At 42.3% G+C, this 27090-nt stretch overlaps 1 protein-coding gene across 5 annotated transcripts in view; it reads right to left on the bottom strand.

The window, feature by feature from the left end:
• The window catches only part of DOCK4 (dedicator of cytokinesis 4), a 320430-nt gene that overhangs the window by 205946 nt on the left and 87394 nt on the right, over positions 1-27090 (bottom strand). For all 5 annotated transcript variants that reach the window (XM_077338508.1, XM_077338509.1, XM_077338510.1 and 2 more), the window contains exons 2-3: positions 3540-3623; positions 2141-2181 (exon numbers count right to left, since the gene is read on the bottom strand). In XM_077338508.1, the coding sequence (XP_077194623.1) occupies positions 2141-2181; positions 3540-3623 (125 nt within the window). The remainder of the gene's footprint in view (positions 1-2140; positions 2182-3539; positions 3624-27090) is intronic.

Below are 27090 nucleotides of genomic sequence, written 5' to 3'. Positions count from 1 at the left end.
CTGGAGGTGACTGTCCCATGGATCACTGTAGCCAAGTGGTCAGGGGACAGGTAGGTCGCTAGTAGTCGGGCCTGGCGAAGATAGAAAAACGCCTGACCCGCTACTCTCTTGACCTGAGCCTCCATAGTCAGGGAGGTATCGATGGTCACCCCCAGATTCCTGGCCTGGGGTGCAATGGTAAGTTGCGCTCCTGCCAGGGTGGGTAGGTGCGCTGCCTGGTCCTGCCCTCTGTCTCCCAGCCACAGGACCCCCGTCTTGGAGGTGTTGAGTTTCAGCTGACTCTGCTCGAACCATTCAGTCACTGCTTCCAAACATCTGGTGAATGGTTCCAGGGGGAGTCCGGGAGGCCGTCCATGAGGAGATAAAGCTGGGTGTCATCAGCGTACTGGTGGTAACCCAGCCCAAAACTCCGTACCAGTTGGGCCAGAGGGCGCATAAAGATGTTAGATAACGTGGGGGAGAGGACTGCGCCCTGCGGTACCCCACAAGGGAGTCCATAGGGACGCAAGAACTCTTCCCCCACCGCAACCCTCTGGGTCCGGTTCTGGAGAAAGGAGTGTATCCAGCGCAAGGCTGTGCTCCGTATCCCCGTGCAGCGAGGTGATGGATCAGAAGGTCATGATCCACGATGTCAAAGGTCGTCGATAGGTCCAAAAGGACCAACACGGCTGACCCACCTCTGTCCAGCTGGCAGAGTAACAATGGTAACAATGGCTAGCATTATCTTCATAGCAAAATGGAAATCAGACATCTATCCAAGATCAGAAGAATGGAAGAATAAGCTTGAAAATTATGCAGTAATGGTGAATTTTACAACTTATTTGAGATTTACAATATTTGAATAAAGGAGATAGAATGAGAAACAGTTTAAAAACTGTGTATAAATACATTGCAATACATATAAACATTACAATACAGAAGCAGAATGAGAACAAGTTTTGAATATAAAAATATAAGAAAGTAGATTTTGAACAAATGTTTTTTTATTGTGAGATATATACAGACTTTCTTTTGAACTTGAGTATATTGGAAGCTAGGACTAATATACAGAAATGACAAAAATGTAATATGCAGTACTGATGAAATTAACAAGGTTAGTTGTAAAATGTATGAAATTTGAAATTACAAATGTTTAAAGTAAGGACTATTGTATTTTGCAGATAAATGTCCTAAGGAGTATAATGAAGGAGATTTTGGGGGAAAATATCTTTTGTTCTGTACCCCATAGTGCAGTGGTTCTCAACCTACCTGATGGTGTGACTCCCTTCGGGTTGCTGAGCCACTGCCCCGCCGGCATAGGGTTGCACGCTCCGGTGCACTGGTGATCATGGAAATGTAAATCTCCACATAGTATTCCATTTTTGATAACAGCCTACAAATATGCTCCAGCGTCAGTGTTTCCCTTGGGCTTTTGGCCAGTGGCTTCATGTTTGTTTTCACTATGCTCCTTCCTCATCATATGTCCTTTTGTGTCCGTGTTAACTTTCTGTGGTCCTGACCTGGGTGGCCCTGGCTAGCCCAAGCTCAGCAGATCTCATAGCTAATAAGGGCTGGCACTAGTTAGTACTTGGATGGGAGACCAACATGAAAGTCTAGACCAGTGGTTCTCAACCTTCCTAATGCCGCAACCCTTTAATACAGTCCCTCATGTTGTGGTGACCTCCAACCATAACATTATGCAAGTGTTCTTTCACAGAAATTAAACCGAAACTGACCAATGGCATGAAGATCCGTTGTTCAGGATTGTATATAAATTGGTTTTTTTCCGGGTTTCTCGGTTCAGTTCTGCCTTTTGTCCCACCATGCCGATCTCGCTTTTTCCCCCTGCTCCAGACAGACAAACGGTCTAGCTCGATCTACCCACAATAGACACCCTGTGAGGTAGGTGAGGCTGAGCAAGCCCTGATATTACTGTTCAGTCAGAACAGCTTTATCAGTGCTGTGGCAAGCCCAAAGTTATCCAGCTGCATGCGCAGGAGTCAGCGCTCCTAACCACTACACCAAGTTGGCTCTCTCCAAGCTTGCTCTCTGAAGTTTCATAGAAAATATTACCTCTATAACGCTTCATAAGAATATTTCAAAATTACTTTACACCCATTTTCATTTATCTCCCCCAGATTTATAAATGAGACGTCTCTACCTTGAGATTTGGGTTCTTTAAGGCAAATCCTCTGTACCAGCCTGCAAAGAAATATAATAATAATAAAGACATAAAACTGCATTTAACTTTGAAGTGATATTGTTTTCTTTCACACATGGTCTACAGCAACAAAAAGTAGCAGAGTGATTCACAGGGTGCAGCCCCACTACCAGTTATGGATAGCAAAATCCCATACGCATCAGTGTTCAAGATTGCTATCTCCCACCTTTCCCCACCACCCAACAGTTTTACTTCACTGGACTTAGGTTAATGAGCTTTAGTATACAATGAATATTTGAAACATGGGCATGAAATTGGGGACACTGTGGGTGAGCAAGTAGTTGTAAGTTCTTGCATTGTGCAGGAGGTTGGGCTAGATGACCCTGGAGATCCCTTCCAACTCTATGAAACCTATAAGATGGTATGAAGAAATGCATTTTTCTTTTGGAGGTTTGAAATGTGCAAATGAGTCTGGTGCTCTGCTAAAAATATGCTTGTGAACATTTTTTAAATAAATGCTTTAAAACTTTTGATCCTTGTAGTGGTTCTCTGTGCCACTTAGATCTCCACCATCTTTGACACACTACTGTAAAGGGAGCACCAGGAGGATGGGGAGGGGAATCACTGCATAAGGCAGTGAGCATTCCCCATGATAACCAGTCTTGAGATAGCGGAGTAAAGGCCTGAGAACCTGGAAGGGAATCTGGGAGTCTTGATGCTTCCAGTGGGCAATTCCTACGAAGGTCAGGTGGTGGCATCAGTTGAATAGAGAAGAAGAAAAGCCTCTCCAATCCCAAGAGGGCAGGGTGGAGCAAGACCTGAAGGCCAGAACAGGCCTCTTCCACCATAGATGAAAAAGAACATGTGCATCCGTTGTCAGATACTTGAAGCAGAATTTCAGAATCCTGTGCCATTACTAAACCTAGACTAGTTGCTAGGATATTCATTTTAGAGTTATCCTGAAGTAGTATCAGCAATGGTCAATGAGGATTTTGTTCACCAACATGGAGAGGGTCTTTTCACATAGATGAGGCAGAATAATGCTTTTAAAAAAGCACAGACATTTAGATCTTTGTTTACACATAAAAGCAAGAAAGATAACTTTAGTCTGGTTACTATTTTTTGATTTCTTGACTGCTTTCCTAACAACATCAAGGGCATTGTCTTGATTTGCGATCCAGGATATAATCCCTTTTACCGGTATTCCTCATAACACATGAATCTCTGGACCTGATTGCCTTTTGCTTGCGGAGAAAGTGAAGCCTGGCTGAATTTTTCTATTAAATAGGCTCATCTACTGCAAACATTATTTATGAAAAGTTCTGCCTCGATGTAATTGGGTGAGATGATCTCAAATTCCCTTCCCACCGAACAGCTCTGCGCTAATATCAACACTTACCATCACATTTCTCAAGTATTTGAACAGTGTCTCCAATCTCCAGTGATAAGCCATGAGGGACAGTTCCTCGAAAACCTGCAATTACTGTAAGAGATGTAAAATTCTAGTTAATCACACTTAATATATAAAAGAACCATATTACACTTTCACACCATAAGGAAAAGCATGCCAGTTAATGAGCAGGGTTTTTTTCTCCTCTAAAACAGTGCTGTGGGCAATATAAACTATAAATATCACATTATGGGGATGGCAGGTGGAAGATAATAGCCTATTACTATTTTATTCAGGAAAATAATAAGCAAGAGAATATCAAGAAAGCATAGAACTGGAGACTTCCCACACACATACCCACAAATACACACTGTCACTATATTTCACTCTAGAAACCGTGTCAATATGCATGTATATTAGAGAAGGCGGCATTGAGGGTGAATGATGAATAGTCAACAAGTATATGATAAATAAATTGCAACCAGATTTAAGGGCTAGAAAGAGCTTGTATCTCAATGGCCACCGTATTCAATTCACTTCTAGGCATCAACCTGTTATAAAGAAACACATTAATAGGGATAAAGCCAGTTAAAAACCCTAGGTGCAATTATCAGAATCTCATTTATACATTTTTCTCTCTTTATAATCTTAATAGGGGCAAAGCCCATTGTATCCAGGAATACAACGGGCGCTAGAGCTTGGCAGTGGGAAAGAGAGGAGTTTTTCAGTCTGTAAGGGAATGGACTGAATGTGTGCTGTGTGAGAGGTTGTGGTGGCATGGTGACAAATGAGGGCATGGGTGTGAATCATAGAATAATAGAGTCGGAAGGAACTGCCTGGGTCATCTAGTCCAACCCCCTGCACTATGAAGGACACTCACAACCCTATCGCTTATCCACTCTAACTTGTCACCCCCTTGAACCTTCACAGAATCAGCCTCTCTTTCAGATGGCTATCCAGCCTCTGTTTAAAAATGTCCAAAGATGGAGAACCCGCCACCTCTCGAGAAAGCCTTTTTCACTGAAAAACTGCTCTGTCAGGAATTTCTTCTGGATGTTTATACGGAATTTCTTTTGAATTAATTTCATCCCATTGGTTCTGGTGTGCCCCTCCGGGGCAAGAGAGAACAATTCTGTTCCATCCTTTATAGGCAGCCTTTTAAATACTTGAAGATGGCTATCAGATCCCCTCTTAGTCATCTCCTCTTCAGGCTAAACAGACCAAGCTCCCCCAAACTTTTCTCATATGTCTTGGTCTCCAAACCCCTCATAGTCTTTGTTTCCCTCCTCTGGACAAACTCCAGCTTGTCTACATTGCTCTTCATCTGTGGTACCCAAAACTGAACACAGTACTCCAAGTGAGGCTGAACCAGAGCAGAGTAAAGTGTGGAGAGATTGGTGTCAAGAACCTGTAGTTTGGAAAGTTCATTGAGTGTGGGAGAGGACTGACCTTCGGGAATTGTGGCATAGTGGTTACAGATGAGCTTTCCAGAGCCATGTCTTCAGATATGAGAAGGGAAAATCAGACTGGAGACTCTTCTTAGAGAGAGATTACATAGCAAACAATTCCTCCCAGTTCTGTGTTTCATGTCATTTGCCTTCTTGTGTGAATTAGGCCACAGACACAAATGTCCCCCTTTCCTAATACACATGGGGTAGTCACAGTACCCAGGTACGCCCTGTTCCTTCTATCTCCATTTTTTTTACTGTTGATAAAATAACATGTGTCCACATGCTTCTTTCATGGTTATTCCTTAGAAGAAGAAGAGCTGAATTTTTGTACCCTACAGTTTACTATCCAAAGGAGTCTCAAAGCGGTTTACAAATACCTTTTCCCTTCATTTCCCCACAATAGACAACTTGTGAGGTATGTGGGGCTGTGAGAGGTCTGGGAAAGTCACCCAGCAGTCCTCAAATGTCCCAAAGCAGTTTCCAATTGTCTTCCCTTCCTCTCCCCTAGCAGACTCTCCATGAGGGTAGTGAGGTAGAGAGCCTCACTTGGAAGATGGCAAACCTAATAGGAGTTCTCTCTGTGTATAGCAATCTTGACCTTAGTTAGGTTTTTTATAATGGTTTTTTATTTGCCAGATCAAGCTTGAAAAAAATCACTTCAATTCCCATGTCTCTCCAGCCATTCACTTGTTCACTATTTACAGTTTCAGGCTGTAAATATTCATTTAGATCTTCCTGCACTTTACAGACTCACGGGACTGATGCTGGTCTGCCTGTCTGTGCCCCAGAATACAAACAGTTGCTGGTAAGGGGTGGCCAAAGCCCATAGCCCAGGAGGGACACACCCGTACCAGTCCACCTCAAAAGCAGTCTGCAAGCCTCTACCATTGTTTCTAAATTGCTGCTCATCTCTAAATTGTAATGATCAGCTCTGCAGGCAAAAATGGCTACATTGGAGGCTGGACTCTGAAGCATTGTAGCATTTTGAAGTCCCACCTCCAAACCTCCAGGAGTATTTCCAATCCAGGGGTAGCCAACCTTTAGTTGGGGACTGGAGAGCTCTTGGAATTACAGCTCATATGTAGATTATATAGATCAGCTCCCCAGGCAGAAAGGCTGCTTTGCAGTTTGGACAAGCTTATTATGGAGGAGAAACATTTAAGTTCTCCCACACAGGTTGTGGAGTTGAAACAGTTTAAGCCTACTGTACAGGGTTGTTGTGCATATGAAACAGGAGACCAAAGAACCTTCACAATAGCATCCAGTTTAGCCTGCACAACAACCCTGTGCAGTAGGCCTCAAATCTTCAGAGAGTCACAAAGAAAAAATATACATGGCTTGGCTGTTTCTTCCCTCCAGCAGCGAGGCCGGCCACAGCAGTATAGTAAGTGAGAAGGGGCTTTTCTGTGGCCTCCCTGTCAGCCAAATGTTTGGCAGAATGGGAAAGCTTCCCCCACCCCTCAAAAGGAAAGCACAAGTACCCCCCCTGCATTGTTATCATAATGAAATAGAGTAAAACCTGCACAATCACCTCACTATAGAGACAGACAGAGACAGAACAGGATAAAAACTTCAACTGGAACCTTCAAAAAAGCTCAGAAGACAAAACTGGATGCAGGACTGATATGAAGGATGCAAGCAGACCAACTAAGAAAGCAAGAGTCTCATAAGGAGGAAGCATCTGTGAAACTGCAGATGTGTACAGAGAATTACTTATCAGCCCAATCAAGGAACTGCAATGATATTTCAAGTCCCAGCTACATGACAAATTGCCTTGAAAGTACCAGCTGCTCTCTCAGAGACATGGCTTGTGAGCAAGTCCCACAATGGGAAGGTGGGGGTAATGTGCAAGGTCAGTAGCATTCTGAAGATACTTCCTCTTCTACCAGTTATGAGCTGTACAAAACAAGTTATCTGTGAAAAAAAATAAAACTGCAGAAAAGAAGTCTAAAATCATTCAAACCTTAGCATATATTTTTTTCACAGATAACTTTTTTTTACTTGGGTATATGTTAAATAATACATGGATTTGCATACAGAACACCGCAAGAATGTACTAAGTAGTCAAGGTAGTGGGTTCACATGATCATTTAAGAATCACTCTCCATAAAGTTAACCTGCATGTTTTTTTCTGAACACATGTCTCAAAGGCATCCTTTTCAAAGTTTAGTAGGTGAAACAGCAGATTTCAACAGAGACTGCTCAGCAATTTGATCCAAATCAAATTGCTAAATAAATTGATATGTTTTAAGACAATTTTTAAGCATCTTAATTGTAGTAGTTAATTTTACTGTTAACAGTGATTTCAGCACACAGGGGCTATGTACACTTCCCCCCCCCCTTCAAGTTTATTTTCTGAGGTTTATTTTCACACTTAATAGCTTTAAAAATACAACCATATCAAATGGCCCTTAGCACCTCTTATACATCAAATACCATACAGCAAACTCTAGCTGCATTTGGACATACTTGAGCCAAAAATGCACTCGAAAAATACCACTATGGTCCAGTGTCTTCCCAAATGTATCTGGGGTTTCTTGGGGAAATGGGGGGGGGGGGATGGCGATCACAAGAAATCTTGAATATATTTGATATTTACTGTTAGATCAAAAAACAGCTGAGAGGTAAAAGATTGCTCTTACCTCACAGCTGTTAGCTGGGTTTCTATGACAGTTCCTACAATAAAGTTTAAAAGGACTGCAAAAGATAGCCTTAGGATTAGCTGTGCTGGGAAGATCACTGTTCCCATGGACTCGATTTAGAGCTGGCTTCCCATGAAGCCCAGTTTAAACCAAGCTGCACTAGAAGCTAGTCCCAGAAGCTGCTGTACTGTAGGGAGCAGTTTGCTAGCCACAGTACAGCAGATCCTAGGGCCAGCTTCCCATTCAGTGTGATTTAAATCACACTGCAAGAGAAGCCATCCAAGCCAGGTCTGCATGTAGTGGGGAGAGTCCTTCCAGTGGCACACTGTCCTGAGACTAGCTTCTCCTGTAATGTGGTTTAAGCCATTCAGTATAGAAGCCATACTAGCCAAGTCTGTGTGCAGAAGGGAAAGACCTCAACATGGCAGACAGTTCCTGGGACCAGCTTCTCCTACAGTGTGGTCTATTGTAGCGATCCCCAACCTGTGGGCCGCGGACCACATATGGTCCTTCAACTAATTGAAGGTGGGCCCCGAAGGACGCCTCCCCCCCCGGCCCTTTACTTCATCCCCCCCCAGCCCTTTACAACACACTTCATTGTTGTGGCGTGTCTGTATCTTATTTTGAAGGGATGTTTAAACATTACCATAGCGATCAGAGAGCATTAGGGCAGTGGTTGAGAGTAGAGGAGTAAACTACCCCCCCACCAGGCCTCAGTAAAAGGCGTTGAGTGGTCCCCGGTGATAAAAAGGTTGGGGACCACTGGTCTATTGAACCCTGGGGGGGGGGAGAATCGAGCTCAGGAGCAGGCTAGCACAGAGAGAGAAGGAAGCCTTGTGTCTGTCATTACTTCACCTTTAAGGCCAACAAAGTTTCTGTGTACATGCAAACTTGATCAGATACATTGATGATTTGCATTCTTCTTCCTTCTTGTGCTGCCTGAATTGTAGTTTTGTTTCCCTAGGACTTCACAAGAGTCATGAGAAAAATGGAGTAGGTGGACCCAGTAACTTTTATTGACTTCCCAGGTAAAATGATTAAGAATATGAAGTAAAGAAAACTGAAATGCTCACAAGAGTAACACAGAGTACTGGCTGGGTTAATTCAGTTATGTTACAGTTGTCAATTGTTAGGTGCAAAGAGCAATTATCAGTCATTTTTTTTAAAGTCCTGAAGTGAGTTCACACAACCTTAGGAGTCTCAAGCTCCAGTCCTATGCAATGGGCTTTGACTGCAGCAATTCTGCATAGGACTCTCCTGTCAGAGTAGAAGTGGGAACACCTCCTAGAAACTCCAAATTTTTATCCAGTTTACCCCAGAAGCTAAGTCCCAAGACAGATATAATCTCCTCCTAAAGCTTTTACTATATTCGCCTGATTCCTCCAAAAGCCAGGCTGTGAGACATATAAAGTCTCAAACTCTACAATCTCACTCCCTGGAAGTACAAACTCTGTCTTACTCAGAATGACAAGTTTATAGATCTTCCCCCTTCTGGCTCCTGTGATATTCCATGGGTCTTTGTACACACTGAACAGGCATATGGGGTACAGTTGACAGAAAAGGGTAGTAGCTTTCCCTACACATCACACGTACATTACAGGGTTGTTGTGAGGAAAAAATGAAGGACAGGACATAATGCATTCCACTTTGGGGAGAAAGATGAGATATAAATGAAGTAAAAAAAATAGAAGGATGTAACTGTGTTCAGGATTGCACTGAGAGCCTCTTAATTTTTTTCAGATACAAACCTTTCGTAGATTGTATCATAGCATAAAACCTTTATTGGCATACCATAAGAGAAGGAAAAATTTGTACATAAAATAGATAAAATTACATCACAACCATAGAAAACCAAAGGATAGATATAAACTGTTTTTAGAGGCCTTTCTCTCTCTCTCTCTCTTTCTCTCTCTCTCTCCCTTCCTTCCTTCTCCTTCCTTCCTTCCTTCCTTCCTTCCTTCCTTCCTTCCTTCCTTCCTTCCTTCTTTCCTTCCTACCTTCCTACCTTCCTTCCTTTGCATTTATATCACAATATATGCTCCACAGGTCTCAATTACTGTATTCGTGCTCCTCTTTTATCAACTCTTTTGTCACTCTGTTATCCAAAAAGGTCCAGAGTAATTCTCTAAGTACATTAATATAAAAAAAGAAGTTTAGGTCACAGTCTAGAAGATCATACCTTTTTTTGGAAGTAATAGACAAAAACTTCTCTACATGCTCAGTAACCTTAAGAATCTTAACAGCTAATGAAAATTTAATAGATTGCTCAGGTGATACATGATATTCCTGCAAAACAGGGCTGATCAAATAAATCTGTTGCTTAGAAAACAGTGGGCAATATAAAAGCACATGCATAATTGATTCGGGTTTACCAAGGTGGCAATCGCAAAACCTTTGTTCAAAAGGATATTCTTATACCTCCCAGAAACCACAGCTGATGGAAAAACATTCAATCTGGCCATTTTAGAAGCTTGAAAGTGGGATTTACTAAGTTCAAGAAGTATTAGGTGATGGATTCCTGAGTGACTGAAAGACCAAAGAAACACGGGGAGCAAGTCTGTTTTGCTCTACCATTGGTAAATTGTTTTCAATATCACAAATCCTTCTTTGGGTCTCTGGAATACAAAGGTATCTCAGAGTTAGAAAATAAGTTACCATAAATACCTAATTAATTTTATGTAGGATAAATAAATTGGGCCCATATGAAACATTGGAGGGTTGGCTAATAAACCGGCAACTAAGCTAGTGATTTGAGATCAAAAATGCAAATACAACCAGTATTTAATGGAGGTAATCTATGCTCTGGATTCCAAAAGATGAAGACCTACCTAGGCACATCAGGTAAAATACCCAACTGAATTGGAAATACAAAGGATAAGATGTAAACAAAATACAATAACTCATTCTACTTCTTTATTAAAAGCTTGGATCACACAGGGATCCTATATAGTAGTTGTAGAATAACTTTAGCCTGGAAAACCTAGATGGCAGCTGGAACAAATTGGTTCCCACTTTGATAATGAAACTGGGTAATATATTTTTGCTAAAACAAGGGCACGTATCTAATTCTTGGAACAATTTAGCATAGTAAAAGAGGACTCCAAGATATCTAAATATTTTAACTTAGTTGATCACTCTCCCCCCAAGTATCCATTACATGTTTCCACAATTTGAGAAATTTGAGAATTTTTTGTTTTCTCAAAAGTAATAACCAAATAATTTTGATCGCAATAGGATGTTAGTAATCATTTTAGAAGTAACTTAGAAAAAGAAGGCATCATTCACATATGGAAGCAGAGGTACAGGCTGTGAATTTATGTTAGTGTCATGGCCCTCAATTCTAGAGATGTAAGTGGGTAGGTAAATTTTGTACAATTAATATTATTATTATTGTAAAAAAAATTCTGTGTATACATATAAGGACCGAAAGTATATGTATTCAGCTGCTCTAGGAAAATGAATTAAAAGAGTGAAAGCATAAACACACACACACACACACACAAGCCATCACATTCAATGGCTTCCCTCCAAAAATACAGCAGAATATAGGCCTTATATGAAAGTTGGGTACAATCAATTCGTATTCCTCACAAAATTAATCAACAGAAAACAGACGAGCATGGCAAATAGTGAACAACACATTGAACTTGTGTAACATAAGTATGCTGGACTGTGTCAGGGAAAACATGAAATATTTCTAGTCAAGTAAAGTTTAAAACAAAAAAATGTACAAGGATGTCAAATATTCTTCAAAGAATTTATTTGCAAAAGATATCTAAAACATATATCTAAAACAAAAGATATCTAAAACATGTTATGTCTGTACATTTAGAAAATCTGTAATGGAGGAAAAGCAACCACTCCATCCTGGTACAAATTTTTATCTATCCATTGAAGCATTTCCTTTATGCTGTGAAATGAGATGATAGGGCAGGGTTTGGTTTTTTTTCCCCTATAAATACTGTGTGCAAGTCTAGTTCTGTTGTGAAAAAAAGGACAATTGTAATAAATATGTGGACAAAGCAGAATAACCTCAATTGGCACTTTGGTAGGATTTTTTGTACAAATTGTATGACTAGGGGTGGGCACAAACTGGAAAAAATTCATTCAGTTCAGTACATGGTTCATAACATGCCTGGTTCATGAACCATGAACCATCATGAACTTTTAGGAGCTAAATGAACTGGTTCAATTTGTGAAGTTTATTATGGAACTAACTTAAACGCCCATTCCTAAGAACAGGCCTTGAAAGGGTACCCCCCTGGCCCCAGTCAGGCAGCTTAAGGTAGCTTTGGGCCACTCGGACTCCAGAACAGCTCGCAGCCAGATCAAGTGGGGCAGGTGGGGGCTGGCCAGATCATTAGCAGGCCTAGGACAGAGCTCCTAAGCAGGCAGTAAGCAGGCCAGGAGGCCCTTGTTAGCAGGCAGTCAGGAGGCTGGGAGGCCCTCGTTAGCAGACCCTCCACCACAACCCCCTCCCCTTACCTGCTGCTGGCTCCAGGCACTGAGGCATGTCTGAGAGCAAAGAGGCTAGAGTCCAGGGACGGAAGGCGGGAGCTGCAGGGGCAGTGCCAATCTGAGTGCAGTCAGCTTTGCTGGCTGTACCCTGATTTGCCCTACTCCAACTCGGACACCTAGAACACATTCCACCCCCTAGGCTGTTTCACAAATATTAAGAGGAACAATGCATAAGGATAGAATTCCTTCCCAGAGTGCTAGTAACACTAAACTCACACAGGATCTCTGGCTCACTCTCATCTATCAGCCCTCTAAGCTTAGTATGGATTGATAGGCTATACATGGCCTGGTTCCTTCCTATCTGCGGGACTGCTTACTGCTTATATCCCTGGCAGAAAACCTCACTTTGCGGGTACAAATCTGCTGGTTGTTCCAGATCCCTAGGACATTCGCCTAGCCTTGACTAGGGCCAGGGCCTTTTTGGCCCTAGCCCCAGCCTGGCAGAATGAGCACCCAAGAGAGCTGTGGGTCCTGTCGGAACTATCAACGTTTTGCAGGGCCTGTAAGATGGAGCTCTTCCACCAGGATTTTGGTTAAGGCTGGGGAGGAAGAGCTGTCCTGGGATTTACAAACTGGAGGTCCTGCCTAGGCGTTGTGTGAGAATCACTTGGTTGTGCCAGACTATGGATGCAGTTGGGGTAGGTGATCTAGTAAGTGATGTTGTTTCCACAATCTGTTGGAGTTTTTTGATTGTACTATTTTTGATTGTACTATTATTTTATCGGGAATAAATTGAGGGGTTTTATGGACATTGTTATCTTTTTGTAAGCTGCCTTGGTCCAACTTTGTCAGGGAGTGGGGTATAAATTAAATTATAAATAAAAAATATTATGGGATCTAAATTAAGCTTCCCCCAGGTTATTGTTATATTGTTATAATGGAGAAGAAAGCAGCAGCAGCAACAAAATCAAGGGCAATAGATAGCCAGCTGAACAGAATCAAAGTCCCAGAGAATTTCTGTAATGGAAGCTGAATGGGGGCATTTTTACAAGCCCAGCAGAACAAGTACAACGTGCCCAGCAGAACCAATGCCACTGTGCAGTGCAAACCCTGCAGGATTAAGGTCAAGCTAGAGAATAAAATAGAATCTGAAGGTTGGGAGAGGGTATTTTTGCAAACCCAGCAGAATGAATGCAATGTGCAGAGTGCTCACCTGTAATGTGCAATCAAAGACTGCCATGCAGAATCCAGCACCATTGTGTCAATGCTAGTTCAACAGGATGGATGTCTAACACAGAATCACCAAGCAAGGAGGGGAATTGTAAGCCCAGCAGAATCAGTGTAATGTACTAATGCCCAGTAGTGCCTAATACCATTGAAGGAATGTCAGCTCAACAGGACTGAAGTGAAGCACAGAATCGCAATTCAAGCAATAGGTTGTATAAACATTCTGTTTGAGCAGAGACAGTCTGGAAATGTATCCAATCACAAACAACTTGAATATTCATGGAAAGTTTGATGAACCCCTCTAAAGTGGCTGCATATTTTCAAGCAGTTCTACATACATTCCTTTTAGGGGGTTTCGTGTTTACACCAAAGATAGATACTGCAGCTTCATTTTAAGCATAGTGTATTGACAACAAAGCCAAGAACTGTAGATATAATGTATAATGCTTAATAGTGAAATTTATGTGACAGAACTTACACACACACACATTCATTTATATTTGAGACATATTTAACCACATACAAAGTATACAGCAGTTACTAGTATTAAAATGCACCGACACTGAATAGCAACTTGAAAACCCAATCACTCTAATTTTTAGAGTGATGTTAATCTGTTTTTTTCAAATAAAACAATCAAGTTTTATATGAACTGAAACTACTTCCAGCCACAGAAACTTTTATAAAGGATCATAAGCTTAACACCTGGCACCTTGTTGCCAGAGAGGACCATTATATTATCAGAGAAATGGATTGTTATGGAAATCTATTCTCATTCAGTAGCATGAGATGCAGTGATAAGTTAAAACTGTATGTATTTTTCCTCCTCAGCAGAAACAAGTTAAGACTCAAATGTCTAGTAGCCTCTGGATATAATAAAAGTTAATAAAGTATTGCTAGGCATTTATATGTATTTCCAAGGTTTAACTGCATTTTATTGCAGCAGAGACATAAAACATATGTTCCCTCTGTTTTAAAGGGTGGGGAGTATTTCTGTGCTTTCTCTTATGTAAGATTCAAGTTGGTTTAGCAAGCCAGGCAATTCTGCTCTTAATAGCCCAGACCAGACCAATCTTGTCATAACTCAGAAGCAGGGTTGGTACCTGGATGGAAGACCACCAAGCAAGACTGGGACTACTATGCTGAGGAAGGCAGTGACAAACTACCTCTGTTCATCTCTTGATCTGAAATCCACTTGAGGTTGAACCTCATGGGATTGCCATGAGTCAGTTTCTACTCAATGGCACACCCTTTACCTTTATTAGTTTTGTGGGAAATTATAACAGAAAATCCACATGTTGATGGATACTGTATCCCCCCAAAAGACACACTTCCTGTATTTTCCTGTCCACATAGAATGTGGTTGTGTTCATATGCTTCTGCCCTTCACCACAATCAGCAGAGGGATGCCTGATTTAAAAAACAAACAAATAAATGAGCCAACATAAGCTATTATTTATGTCATCATTTCAATATTGTTGAGTCCCTACTCTAAAGCAAAAAACCTACTAATTCTGCATTAAGTTCCTAAGAACAAAGGTGTGATACCATTCAATAAAGTGGCACATGCTCCAACTATGGTACTTTTGGCACAGTTATTTCCCCAGCACTGCTATGACTACTCATACAATAAAGATGCAACAGGTTGCCCACCTAACAGGTTCCTCTGCAGTTTCCTTGCTCCAATCCCCTAGCAGCAGCTTTTCTTTCCCCTGTGCCAACAGAACCTTTTCAGTTTTTAAAGGCAATGTAATATTGGTATAGTGCCCCCTGAGAACATGCAAACACAGAAAGAAAGAAAGAAAGAAAGAAAGAAAGAAAGAAAGAAAGAAAGAAAGAAAGAAAGAAAGAAAGAAAGAAAGAAAGAAAGAAAGAAAGAAAGAAAGAAAGAAAGAAAGAAAGAGGGAGGGAGGGAGGGAGGGAGGGAGGGAGGGAGGGAGGGACTGTTATAACATTATAGCACTGTATAGCTCTGACTAGAAAGATCTGGACTTCCCCATCCACAAAGATGGAATAAAGTGAAGCAGGTTTGGGAAAGATCACAGAAAAGACTGGGAAAACGTGTGAGGTGCACAGAGGTACTACAATATTGGAATTAGGAATGGGGGTGGATTCTAATAGCTAACAACTGCAAGTCATCCCTCTCAAATTTAATTGTTCATTTCAGAAACTACACACTAGAAAGAATGGAAATGCTGCTCCTGATACCTGCCAAAAAGGGAATGGGCATGAAGACAATTCCTGCAGGTGGCCAGCTGAAGGGAGAGGCCCAGAGGAGACTTCAGCATTTGGCAGCCAATGGAAAGCAGGTCAGAAGCAGCTCTACAGAAGACTGTTGTCTTGCTTCTGGCGCTTTACATAAACATAACACCCAGTGGGCTGAATGCTGGTGACCTCCTGGGCCAAGTAGGGCATTTTTTTTAACCTCATGAGATTGGTTGGTGTGGAGCCAGAGTGTTTTTTTTTACCCAGCTACTTCACTCTACAGGCCAGGAAAAGGCCCTGATGTGGCATAAGCATAATAATTGTTTGGTTACAATTATGGGCTGCAGTACAGAGGAAACAATTTTAGTTAGAATCACTATGTTCAGAGATATAGATTCAAATGAGTAGCCATGTTGGTCTGAAGTAGCACAATAAAATCAGAGTCCAGTAACAGTTTACTAGTATTAGTGCTACTGGACTCTGATTTTATTATGTTCAGAGAGGACACTGAGTCATCAATTAAAAATGAGCAAACCAGGTATACCAATATTTCCCATGGTAAAGTATGAAGCAGAGGTCCATAGATTACTTCAAGATATCTTCTGGCCAGCCAGCCAACCAATAACTATGGCTTCCTGGTACTTTCATGGAATGGTCATTGTTCTCAGACATTTGTATAACATCTGAAGAGGCTCCTATTAAACCATTAGGGAAAAACCACTGATATATGTTCAGAGAACATGGCAAAATACTTTGGAAAGTGGTTACTTCCTGAAAACAAATAGTTGTGCCACATTTCTTCCACATGCAAATAACAATGGCTTCTTCAAAGCAAATAACAACCAGCAGCTTAAGGCAAGCTACTTCTACATAACAGAACTTAAAAGTCTCACCTGAACTGATTTTGTCTGGGCAGACAAGAGCTTAAATGTCTGGTGAGCAGCCTTGAAAAGTCAGCAATTTGCCCCCAGGCTAAATTTTTGACAACTAATTTTTAGGATCAATGTCCAAATTGACACTTTAAACATATTGTTTTAAAATTCTTCAGGGTTATTTACCTTAAGACATCCAGACAATAAGACATCAATTGCTTCCTTCTAAATCTGTTACTAGCTTGACTGAAAAGGTGAAGAATTGCAATCTTAGCTACTACCATTCCCTGATGCTACCAGAAGTCTTTCTGTTTTTATTTTGGTTAAAAAGAAGAGGGGAGAGGAAATTTAAATAGGCCTGATGAATTTTATCACATTTGAGCTACTTTTCTATGAGGGGAAAAACCTGGGTTGCAAAAGAAATAGGTTTGACAGGCTACATAGAGCCATGAGTCTGTAATATAAACCTCAAACTATTACACAGTATGCTCTGTGTGGAACTGCCCTTGAAGATTATTACAGACGTTTCATAGCAGATAACACTACTAGTTAGATTATGTAGACAGGAATATACTGACTCTAATTCAGAACAGCTACATTGATTTCCACTGTACTTCTGGGTCTAATCCAAGGCTTTAATGTTGTGTATGGTCTGAGAATGACTTACTTGAAGGACAATCTCTTCAATTATGAATGTTATTTTATTTATTTATTATTTGCGTTTGGCTCCACTGCTCTCAGCAGTTTACAGTTAACATCGGAATACAATGAATTACATGCTCATCATCTGAGATATCTCTGTATATATGAATTACCTATAATACATTGACTCCTAATGTGCAAGCTGTGGAAACTATAAGGTGAGAAAGATGGAGGATAAGGATCAGAGGTAGCTTCCTTCTGAGGATCAGAAGAGTTCTGCAGGTCAGACCAGTAGCCCATCATCCTGACTCGCACAGTGGCCAGCCAGTTCCTCTAAATTAGCGATCCCCAACCTGTGGGCCGCGGACCACATGTGGTCCTTCAACTAATTGAAGGTGGGCCCCGAAGGACGCCTCCCCCCCCGGCCCTTTACTTCACCCCCCCCCAGCCCTTTACAACACACTTCATTGTTGTGGCGTGTCTGTATCTTATTTTGAAGGGATGTTTAAACATTACCATAGCGATCAGAGAGTGTTAGGGCAGTGGTTGAGAGTAGAGGAGTAAACTACCCCCCCACACCAGGCCTCAGTAAAAGGCGTTGAGTGGTCCCCGGTGAGTGGTCCCCAGCGCTGAGTGGTCCCCGGTGATAAAAAGGTTGGGGACCACTACTCTAAATGGCGAAGAAAAACACAGAGAATAAGACCTTCCCCTGCTGAAGCCTTCCAGCTATGGTACTCAGAAGAGCAGTGCCTCTGAATATGGAGGTTCCCCTCAGTTACCATGCCTAGTAGCCACTTATTCTCCATGTACCTAATCCCCCTATTCCTGTGGCCATCATCACATCGTCTGGCAGTGAATTTCACATTTTACTCAATCTTTTGCATGTCTTTTTGCCTATTAACTTCATTGGATGCCTTTAAATTCTAATATTTTGGGAGAGAGAAATATTTGCTTTTTTAACTCTTTTCATCACATGTATTAGTTTATAAACTTCTATAATATTCCCCCCATCTCATCTATTTTCTAAACTGAAAATTCCCATACTCATTAACCTTTCCTCATAGGGAAGGTGCTCCAACTCTCTAACCATCTTGGTTGCCCTTCTCTGTACTTTTTCTGCCTCTGCAATGTCCTTTTGGAAATATAACGTGCAGAACTCTATGCAATATTCAAAATGAGGCTGCATCATCAATCTATACATGAGCATTACAATAGGGTTTTATTCTCATTTCCTTTCCAAATAATCCCTAACATAGTTTGCCTTTTTTACTGCTGCACTACACAGAGCTGGAACTTCCATTTAGCTATATTTTTCCTCTGTCACTCTCAGCAAGTTCAGACCCCATTAGCCTAGACCTGAACTTGGGATTTTGTTTTAAGACCTGCTCAGAACCGAGTACATGATCATTATCAAAATGGTTGGCTCTGTGAACATCATTTATGATGTCTGGGAATCTCATTTCTAGAGCATGGATTTGATCAGGTAGGCAATAGAACCCCCCCCCCCCCAAACACACACCAGTATTTTCATCCATATCACTTCCATTGGGGAATTAATTTCCCTGATGTTTCCTAACCTCAGATTCTATGCCAGCTTTGACATACAGTGCAATACCATCATTTCATGCTCTCCCTATATATAGAATTTATATCCAGGAATGACTGTATCTCAGAGATTTTCTCAATTTCACCATGTTTCTGAGATACATATCTAAATTTTCACTGAACATCAAACACTCCAGCACTCCAAGACTGACTTAGATACTTCCAGCACTAGCATACAAATATCTTTAATCAGTTTCCCTCTCTAGAAATCCTCACCTCCCTTGGCCCCTCAGTCACCACACATGGCCTTCAGTCCCCATCGTGCCCTCACTCCCAAGTTCTATTGCACTCCTATCCTTTTAACTGAGTGTTTACACAATCTACCCTCTTGACTGACTTGTCCCAAACTGGAGGCTTCCTAGCTCCTGCCAACTTTGCCCACAGTATTAGATTTAAGGCTTCTCTGTGACCTGGGCCTCCCCTGTAGGCTTTTAATATCCCAATCATCCACACTCAAATAAATAAGGGGACACAACATTTAGAATAAAGATTTGTAGCATATGAACTGTATGGTTCCCTAAAGGTCTCTCATTTAGTAACCTGCTAGACTAAGGCTTTACTTAGATGTGAGGTACACAGTGACCCCTGCTTCTTAGATTTTTAAATGGACAGATAAGACACAAATGGAGATGAACAACAAAGGCTTATTTAATAATTTAAATAATAAATTTAAAATATTAAATAATAAAGATGTGTGGATGTAACAAATATAAAATGTAAAGTGGGTGCACAAATAAAGTTTAAAAATAACAAGGACAAGCTACCTCAGCAGGTTCAAAGCTGTTCTTTTTTCTGACAGAAAACCTTACCTAACAGAACCTACACACACCAGTTAGGAATTATGGGCCCTTAACAAGATCCTTATTTGGGGTCAATTTAGGGAAGAAAGCTTACTTTAGACCGTTTATGCACTGGAGGTTTCATGGTCGGCTACAGGCTGGAGTTTTCATCATAGCAGGTTGCCCCACCTCTTCCTGCATCCTCATGGGGGAGCATTTGGCTTGGTGTGTCTCATCCACCCCCGATTTGTGCTCCTGCACAAGAGCTAGGGCAGTGAAGTTCCCAGTGCAAACAGAATAATCAATGTTTTTATCAAGTACTAGTTTCAAAGCCCATTTCTAAAATTGGGCCTTGAAAGGGGAGAAGGGGCAAGGGGAAGGGAGAGAGGAGCCCCCCCGGCCGCGGCAGCTTACCTGATGGTCCGGGCTTCTCTTCTGGCGGGGGCTCCCTGGGCGGCGGCCTGACGCTCCGGATAGCAATGGATGGTGCCGCAGCCTTCTGGCGGGGAGCGCGGCTGCCGGGGGCTCCCTCGGGCAGCAGCCTGACGCGGCGAGAGGCACTTCGCGCCTCTCGCCGCGTCAGGCCGCCGGGCAGGGAACCCCCCAGCAGCAGCGCTCCGCTGCTGGTCTGGTTCTAGAAGAACCAAACCAAAAAAATCCCCTCCTAAAAAACGTTCCCTGCAGGATGGACTCCTTAGCAGGCTCTGTTGGGCAGTCTGGGTTAAACTGAGCCTTCAGGGAGTGCTCACCCCCACAGGATCAGCTCTGGGCAGGCCGGTTTAAATCTGGCTGGCTAGCAGAGCACCAGTCAAGCCTGTCAGGATCAGCTGCTTGGCAGGCACTGTTGGACAGTCCAGTCTAAACTCAGGAGAGCCACACAGGATCGACTCCTTGGCACGCTCATTTTGGCAGTCTGATTTAAACCAGGGTCCAGTTGAGCCTACAGGGAGTGCAGGATTGTCTCTTGGCCTGGTTCTGTTGGGCAGTAGAGTCTGTGGGGAATGTCTCCTCTGCAGCAGTGCCTCTTTGGCAAGCTCTGTTGGGCAGTTCAATTCAAATGGACTACCCACAAAAGAGCCCTATCTGAGCAACCTCTGTTGTTTTTAGCAGCTTTGCTCCTGCTTTCCCCCCCTCCCTCTGGTTTCTCGTTCGCGTCTACTAGACTAAAAAAATATTGAAATTTCTGAAAATTGGTACACAACTGGTACTTGGACTCGACTTTTTTGAGAATCCTGAAATTTTGGGTCCTGAATTTTAAAAATACCAAGAATTCACCAGGATTATGTAAACCAGCGGTCCCCGACCCCCGGTCTGTGGATCAGTTGGCACCGGGCCGCAGCTCCTTGTCATCCTCCCCGTCTGCTGCCTCGGGGGCTGCCCTGCCACTCTGCCGCTGGCTCACCTTTGGTGCTCTCCAGTGGCTGCCATGGCTAGGGCTCCCCCTCGGTGTGGCACTGTGCAGCTGCTGCTGGCAGCGCCCCCCATCGGGCGGCGGGAAGTCAGGGATGCCGGTGGGAAAGCAAGTGGAGCAGGGGCTCAGGCGGCGGCGATGTCCCATGGCAAAAGACTACCCCCCCCCGGGCCTCAGTAAAATTGTCAAGTGTTCCCCTGTAATAAAAAGGTTGGGGACCTCTGATGTAAACAATCTTCTGAGTCCTTCTCAACTCCAATAAAACTTGGAGGTAGGCTGCAGCTAAGATTAAAAAGAGAATGCAGACCTTTCACTACATAAATGCTAAAAACCACAGAGGTGATGCTATTTCTATTACTCTCCAAGTTTAAAAGAAAACTACTAGTTTCAGTCTCATCTCAGTCCTGTCCCCTTTTTAATATAGGGGTAAGCATACTCTTATGCCTTACATTAGCGATCCCCAACCTGTGGGCCGCAGACCACATGTGGTCCTTCGACTAATTGGAGGTGGGCCCCGAAGGATGCCTTCTCTCCACCCCCCCCGGCCCTTTACTTCATCCCCCTCAGCCCTTTACAACACAATTCATTGTTGTGGCGTGTCTGTATCTTATTTTGAAGGGATGTTTAAACATTACAATAGCGATCAGAGAGCGTTAGGGCAGTGGTTGAGAGTAGAGGAGCAAACTACCCCCCCCACCGGGCCTCAGTAAAAGGCGTTGAGTGGTCCCCGGAATTGAGTGGTCCCCGGTGATAAAAAGGTTGGGGACCACTGCCTTACATTACTGCAAAAATTACCACAATGTTATTTAGTGGCTAATTTTATTAGTTTGTTATATTTACATACTGCCATCCCCTGAGGCTCAGGGCCGTTTACATAGAACCGGGCCATTTACAGTAAACAAGAAGAAGAAGAAGAAGAAGAGTTGGTTCTTATATGCCACTTTTCCCTACCCAAAGGAGGCTCAAAGCGGCTTACAGTCGCCTTCCCATTCCTCTCCCCACAACAGACACCCTGTGAGGTGGGTGAGGCTGAGAGAGCGCTGATATCACTGCCCGGTCAGAACAGCTTTATCAGTGCTGTGGCGAGCCCAAGGTCACCCAGCTGGTTGCATGTGGGGGAGCACAGAATTGAACCCGGCATGCCAGATTAGAAGTCCACACTCCTAACCACTACACCAAACTGGCTCTCCACTACACCAAACAGGGAACAGTACAGGTAACTTAATAGTTGTAAACAATAACAATACAGTGTTGACAATAGAAAAGTATGCTGGAACAGTGGAACAGTAGAAAAATGGTGAGAACAGTAATTTAACTGCAATGTACTGACAGCCCCATGGGTTGGACAAATCTGTAGTGGTTTTCATGTGAGGAAGTCTTGGGGGCCAATGGCAAGTCATTTGTTCAAGTCAACCTAAACCAACTTCTGGCGGAGGAGCTCCCTTCTGCAGGCACTGCAGAATTGATCAAGTTCCGTCAGTTCCTTATCTGGATATATACTGAACTCTATGGCTTTCTTTGGTAACTCCAAACTAGTTTGTGCTTTAATGTATTGAATGAATAAGTCTAAACTTGTACAGTCTTTAATATCCTGAAATCCCTAAATGGTGAGAAAGATTAACTGGAAATGCAATACATAAATAATTTGTAAAAGAACTGTAATTTGAAAACTTAGGACAGATAATAAATTTTGTTTATCCTGCCCCTCCTCTATAAGAACTCATAACAGTCCTGTAAGGTGGTTTGAAGTGCTTATGTTTTTAAAAGATGTAGACATAGTTGGTCAAAAAAGACCTTAACAGTTTTGTATCACAGATTTAACTCAAATAGCCGTTTAATCTCCACACACTAAAATCAAACTTACTTGGCCCTTTTCCTTATCTCTTGCTTTTGAAGGAGAAGGTTTTCATTTTGTACTTGGCAACATCTCACTGGAATACTAATAGGAAGAAATCAGCACTTCCTACACATCAGGAGTGACAATATTTTCCTGTTTTCCCTGGTAGTGTGTTTTGTTCACTCTGAACTCACCCTCTTACTATCTTGGGCTTATCTCTTTGACATTCAGCTTTCATTTCATCAGAAAGAAGGGTCCATGCAATGTCATCTTTTCCCTTTTCTTCTCCCCCCCCCTCCAATGCTTATCCTTTATTCTAAACAAAGGGAGGTTCAACTAAAGTTTGTTTTCATTCTCAGCGTGAAGTGCACAGCAACAACAAGGAGATGAAATAAACAAAGAGCTGGTTGAAAAACTAAGCAGTCCACACTATCAAAAAGAAGGAAAAGGAAAGAAAGAGAATCTGAAATGGGCAAACTGGACAACTGCGAGGACACTGAGGGATACCAACATATATAGCTGTGTTCAAAAGATAAGCTTATAGCACCTGGATACCATGCAGATCTTCTGTGTAGTACGATTGATGTGTTTTGCACACACTATGATTTTTTGTAACACATACTGGAAAAAGTATTCATTTATGATGAGATGAACATACCTTTGCCCCCTGATTGCAAGTTCTCATCCACACTCACAGCATAAAAACAGGATTGTGAAAGCTTCATGGTTTCAGAAACTCTCAAATTCCTGTTTGCAACCACATTGGAGTATGAGTGTCTCGGCAAACAGGTGTCATCCCCACAATCAATTTTGTAACCAATTCCTCTTTACTTAAGAAGAAACCAATTCTCTTTTTTTAGGACACCTGCATTCTGAAATCACAGAAAACTGAATTTCATTTGACAATTTCTGATGCTTGGAAGATTTCAATGGCACTCATTGTCTGAGAGGAAAGATGTGAACTTGGAAAACAAGTAGTGCTCATAGTCTTCACTCATCTTTCTTCTGGCTCCTGAGTGTGGCCATTATCTACCCCTTACTGTTATTATTTTAAATGCACATATAAGCAAATGGTCCCATTCCAGTGAATATTTCCTTTAAAAAAACATGACCAATAACCTTTGGTGCTAACCTTTAAAACCCCAAACAGTCTGTGATCCTTGTATCAGCAGGAGCATCTCTTCCACTACCCCCCCCCCCCCGGCCAAAGAGCACTAAGATCTAACAACCGAAACTTACTCAGGGTCCCAAAGAAGTAAAACTGGCATCGACCAGGGCCTTTTTAGCCCTGGTCCCAGCCTGATGGAACATTCTGTCTAATGAAAGCAGCATCCTTAATCTGTTCTACAAAGCTGTTCTGCCAGGCCCATGGCTGTACTCTAGAAATAACATCAAGCTTATGCTAGCCACTCTGACCAAAAGTCCCCCTGTAGAAAACTCCCCAAGAACTCTATCCCCCCCCCCGCCCCAGTCAGTATCTATTGCAATGCTTTGTGCCAAGAGGTGACCATAGTCTTCCATACAACTGGATCCGTATTTTAAAAAAAATAAAATTTAATTTTATAATTTGTAAACTGTGATTAGTATTTAATAACTATGTATTAAATTTTGTTATAAGCTGCCCTGAGAAGGGTAGGGTATAAATCTAAAAATAAACTGACCTACTTACACTGCTGCAACTTTTTCCTCAAACAGTTTTTTTCTCCAATATATGAAAAGTGAAGCTTCTGTGCCATACTCATCAAGAGTTCAGTTCTGATGCCATATATTTTAGTGCTATGTCTGATCTATGACTTTTATGGATCATGGAGTGTGCTTCAGATGTTAAAATAATTTCATTTCTAACTTACAATATAATACAATACAATACCTTTATTGGCATAAAGCAGATAAGCAGGATAAACAAAGTTAGTCAGGATACGTCAGAAAGTTTAAATTTAAAAACTGAGGACAGAAATTCAGCCGTAATAAAAGTGACGTCGGCATCCTTATCACTCAGTTCTAACTTAGTAAAGCTATCCAACATCAGTGCTCTGCCATACTGTAATGTTTTGCTTGGCTCTTTTCTGTAAAAGTTGCTTTCTGCCCTGTTCCAGTGAACATTCCACTCATTTACATTTTCCCTAATGCAGAATTAACTTGTACTATAGGGTTTTCTCAACAAGCAGTTTGTGAAAACCTGGCGCTTCTCGATGACCCTGAATTTATTCAATTGGATGGGCAATTAATTTTTATATAATTTTTTAAATCAGGTGATATGACCATATATGGTTATGACAACCTGCTCTCCCTTCCACACACACAAAAAAGGCCAATGAAAGACCTAGGGTGGTGGTGGAAAGCGCTGGCCGAGGCTCTATGCACATGGTAGCAACTGGTTTTCATGTGAGGAGTTTCTGGGTAGGAGTGTCAAGGTGATGTCACTTCTGGTGACATGTGACTCCCAGGGGTTTAACAGGGAGGTATGGCCTGCTGACATCACTTCTAGGGTTTCTTGAAGCCTGAAGAATATTTCAGGGGCTCTCAATGGTAAAAAAAATTATAGAATGGCTGGGTTATATGAATATAGATCATTCTCCATTATGTTTCTTAAAAAGCAAATATCCTTCAGGAATAGGCATACACTTTACATCGGACTGCATACTATAGGATACATAGTATGCATACACATAAGCCCCCCCCACACACACACACATAAACACACACCTCATGTGTTAACCAACTTAAAACTTTAAAATATGTTAATGTAGGAAACCTTTCTACAACAGTCTAATTCAGGCTTTCTCACAATGGGATTTCATGATGTCCCCAGAAGGGTTTCACTGATTCAGTTGGAGTTTTTGTGTGTGTATGTTTGTGTGTATACTATATATGTGTGACTTCTAGGGGCATGGCAGGAAGGTGTGACCTGCTAATATCACTTCTAGGGTTTCTGGAAGCCTGAAGAATCTTTCAGGGGATTCTTAATGGTAAAGATATTGAGATAGATTGGTCTAGTTACTTCTTGCACCAGTAATGCCTTCCATTGGGGTCAGCAACACTAGCATGCCAAGTAACTGCATCAATAAGTTCATGCAATCACTTTACTTCACTGTCACCAGATTGGACTAGGAAATACTTAGGTGACACTGACCCGGATTACTGCCATTCCTTCAGCAATCCAACAAAAGGACAGAATCAGAGCTAAGGTGAGTGTCACAATACAGAAGTAATCTGTAGATTTAAAGTGTCCATCGCCTTCCCAAACCAAATGCTATTTAAAATAACAGTATTCTAAAAATGCAATTAGATCCTATCAGGTTTTTCACTTTTACAGGAAGGAGGAAAGTCAGAGTTGCCACATTTTTACTGCAGTTCTGCCCTTTTATTGTGTCTGCAGTTCCCATGATCTTGTTCATAATCTTGGGGAAGGGTCAAAATGTGCCCTTCACTAGGGTTGGCAGCTGACCCTTCGCCAAAAGCAGATGATGAGAGGGTAGGTCCAGATCCGGATTGGGGAATTTATGGAGATTGGGGAATAGAGCCTGGAAAGGACAGGGAACTTACTGTAATAAAATGCCATACAGTTCCCTTCCAAAGCATCCATTTTCTCCATTGTGAAGATTAACTGTAATTCCAGTTATCCCCAGGTCTCACATAGAGTTTGGCACCCTTACTCTCCACCCTCTTGTGCCAGTGGAAGAGCTAATAGGATCCAGCCCACAATCTTGATCCTACAGTAACTGCTGTGTTTATAACACAGTTTGAATCCAGTGGCATGTTTAAGAGCAACCAAGTTTTACTCAAGGTATAAGATTTTGTGTACATGAGTAAAACCTTTTTGGTCTTAAAGGTGTCACTGAATTCAAACTTTGTTCTGATGCTTCAGACCAACATGGCTACCCACCTGAATCTGCTTTGTTCATAGCAATCTTGAAATTACATTTTTAGCACTAATACAAGTCCAGTACCAGTTCATCCCAATAACAGTCATGTGGCATCCATGTGCCTAATTGTCATCAATGTTCAAGATCAACTATTTAGACCAGTGGTCCCCAACCCCCGGTACAGGGACCGGGACCAGTCCGTGGATCACTCGGTAATGGGCCTTGGCTCCTCCTTATCCTCCTCCCCAGCTGCTGCCTCGGGGGCTGCCCTGCTACTCTGCCACTGGCTCACCTTTTGTGCTCTCCAGTGGCCGCCATGGCTGGGGCTCCCCCTTGGTGTGGCACTGCGCAGCTGCTGCTGGCAGCGCTCCCCAGCGGGTGGAGGGAAGTCAGGGGCCCCGGCGGGAAAGCAAGTGGAGCAGGAGCTCAGGCGGCGGCGACGTTCCTCTGCAAAAGACTACCCCCTCCCCAGGCTGCAGTAAAATTGTCAAGCTTTGACTGGTCTCCGGTGATAAAAAGGTTGGGGACCACTGGTTTAGACAATTAGATTGCCTCACAGAAAGTC

Source organism: Paroedura picta, chromosome 5 (genome assembly GCF_049243985.1).
Source record: "Paroedura picta isolate Pp20150507F chromosome 5, Ppicta_v3.0, whole genome shotgun sequence".
NCBI lineage: Eukaryota > Metazoa > Chordata > Lepidosauria > Squamata > Gekkonidae > Paroedura > Paroedura picta.
This window is presented reverse-complemented; position numbering and strand designations above follow the sequence as displayed.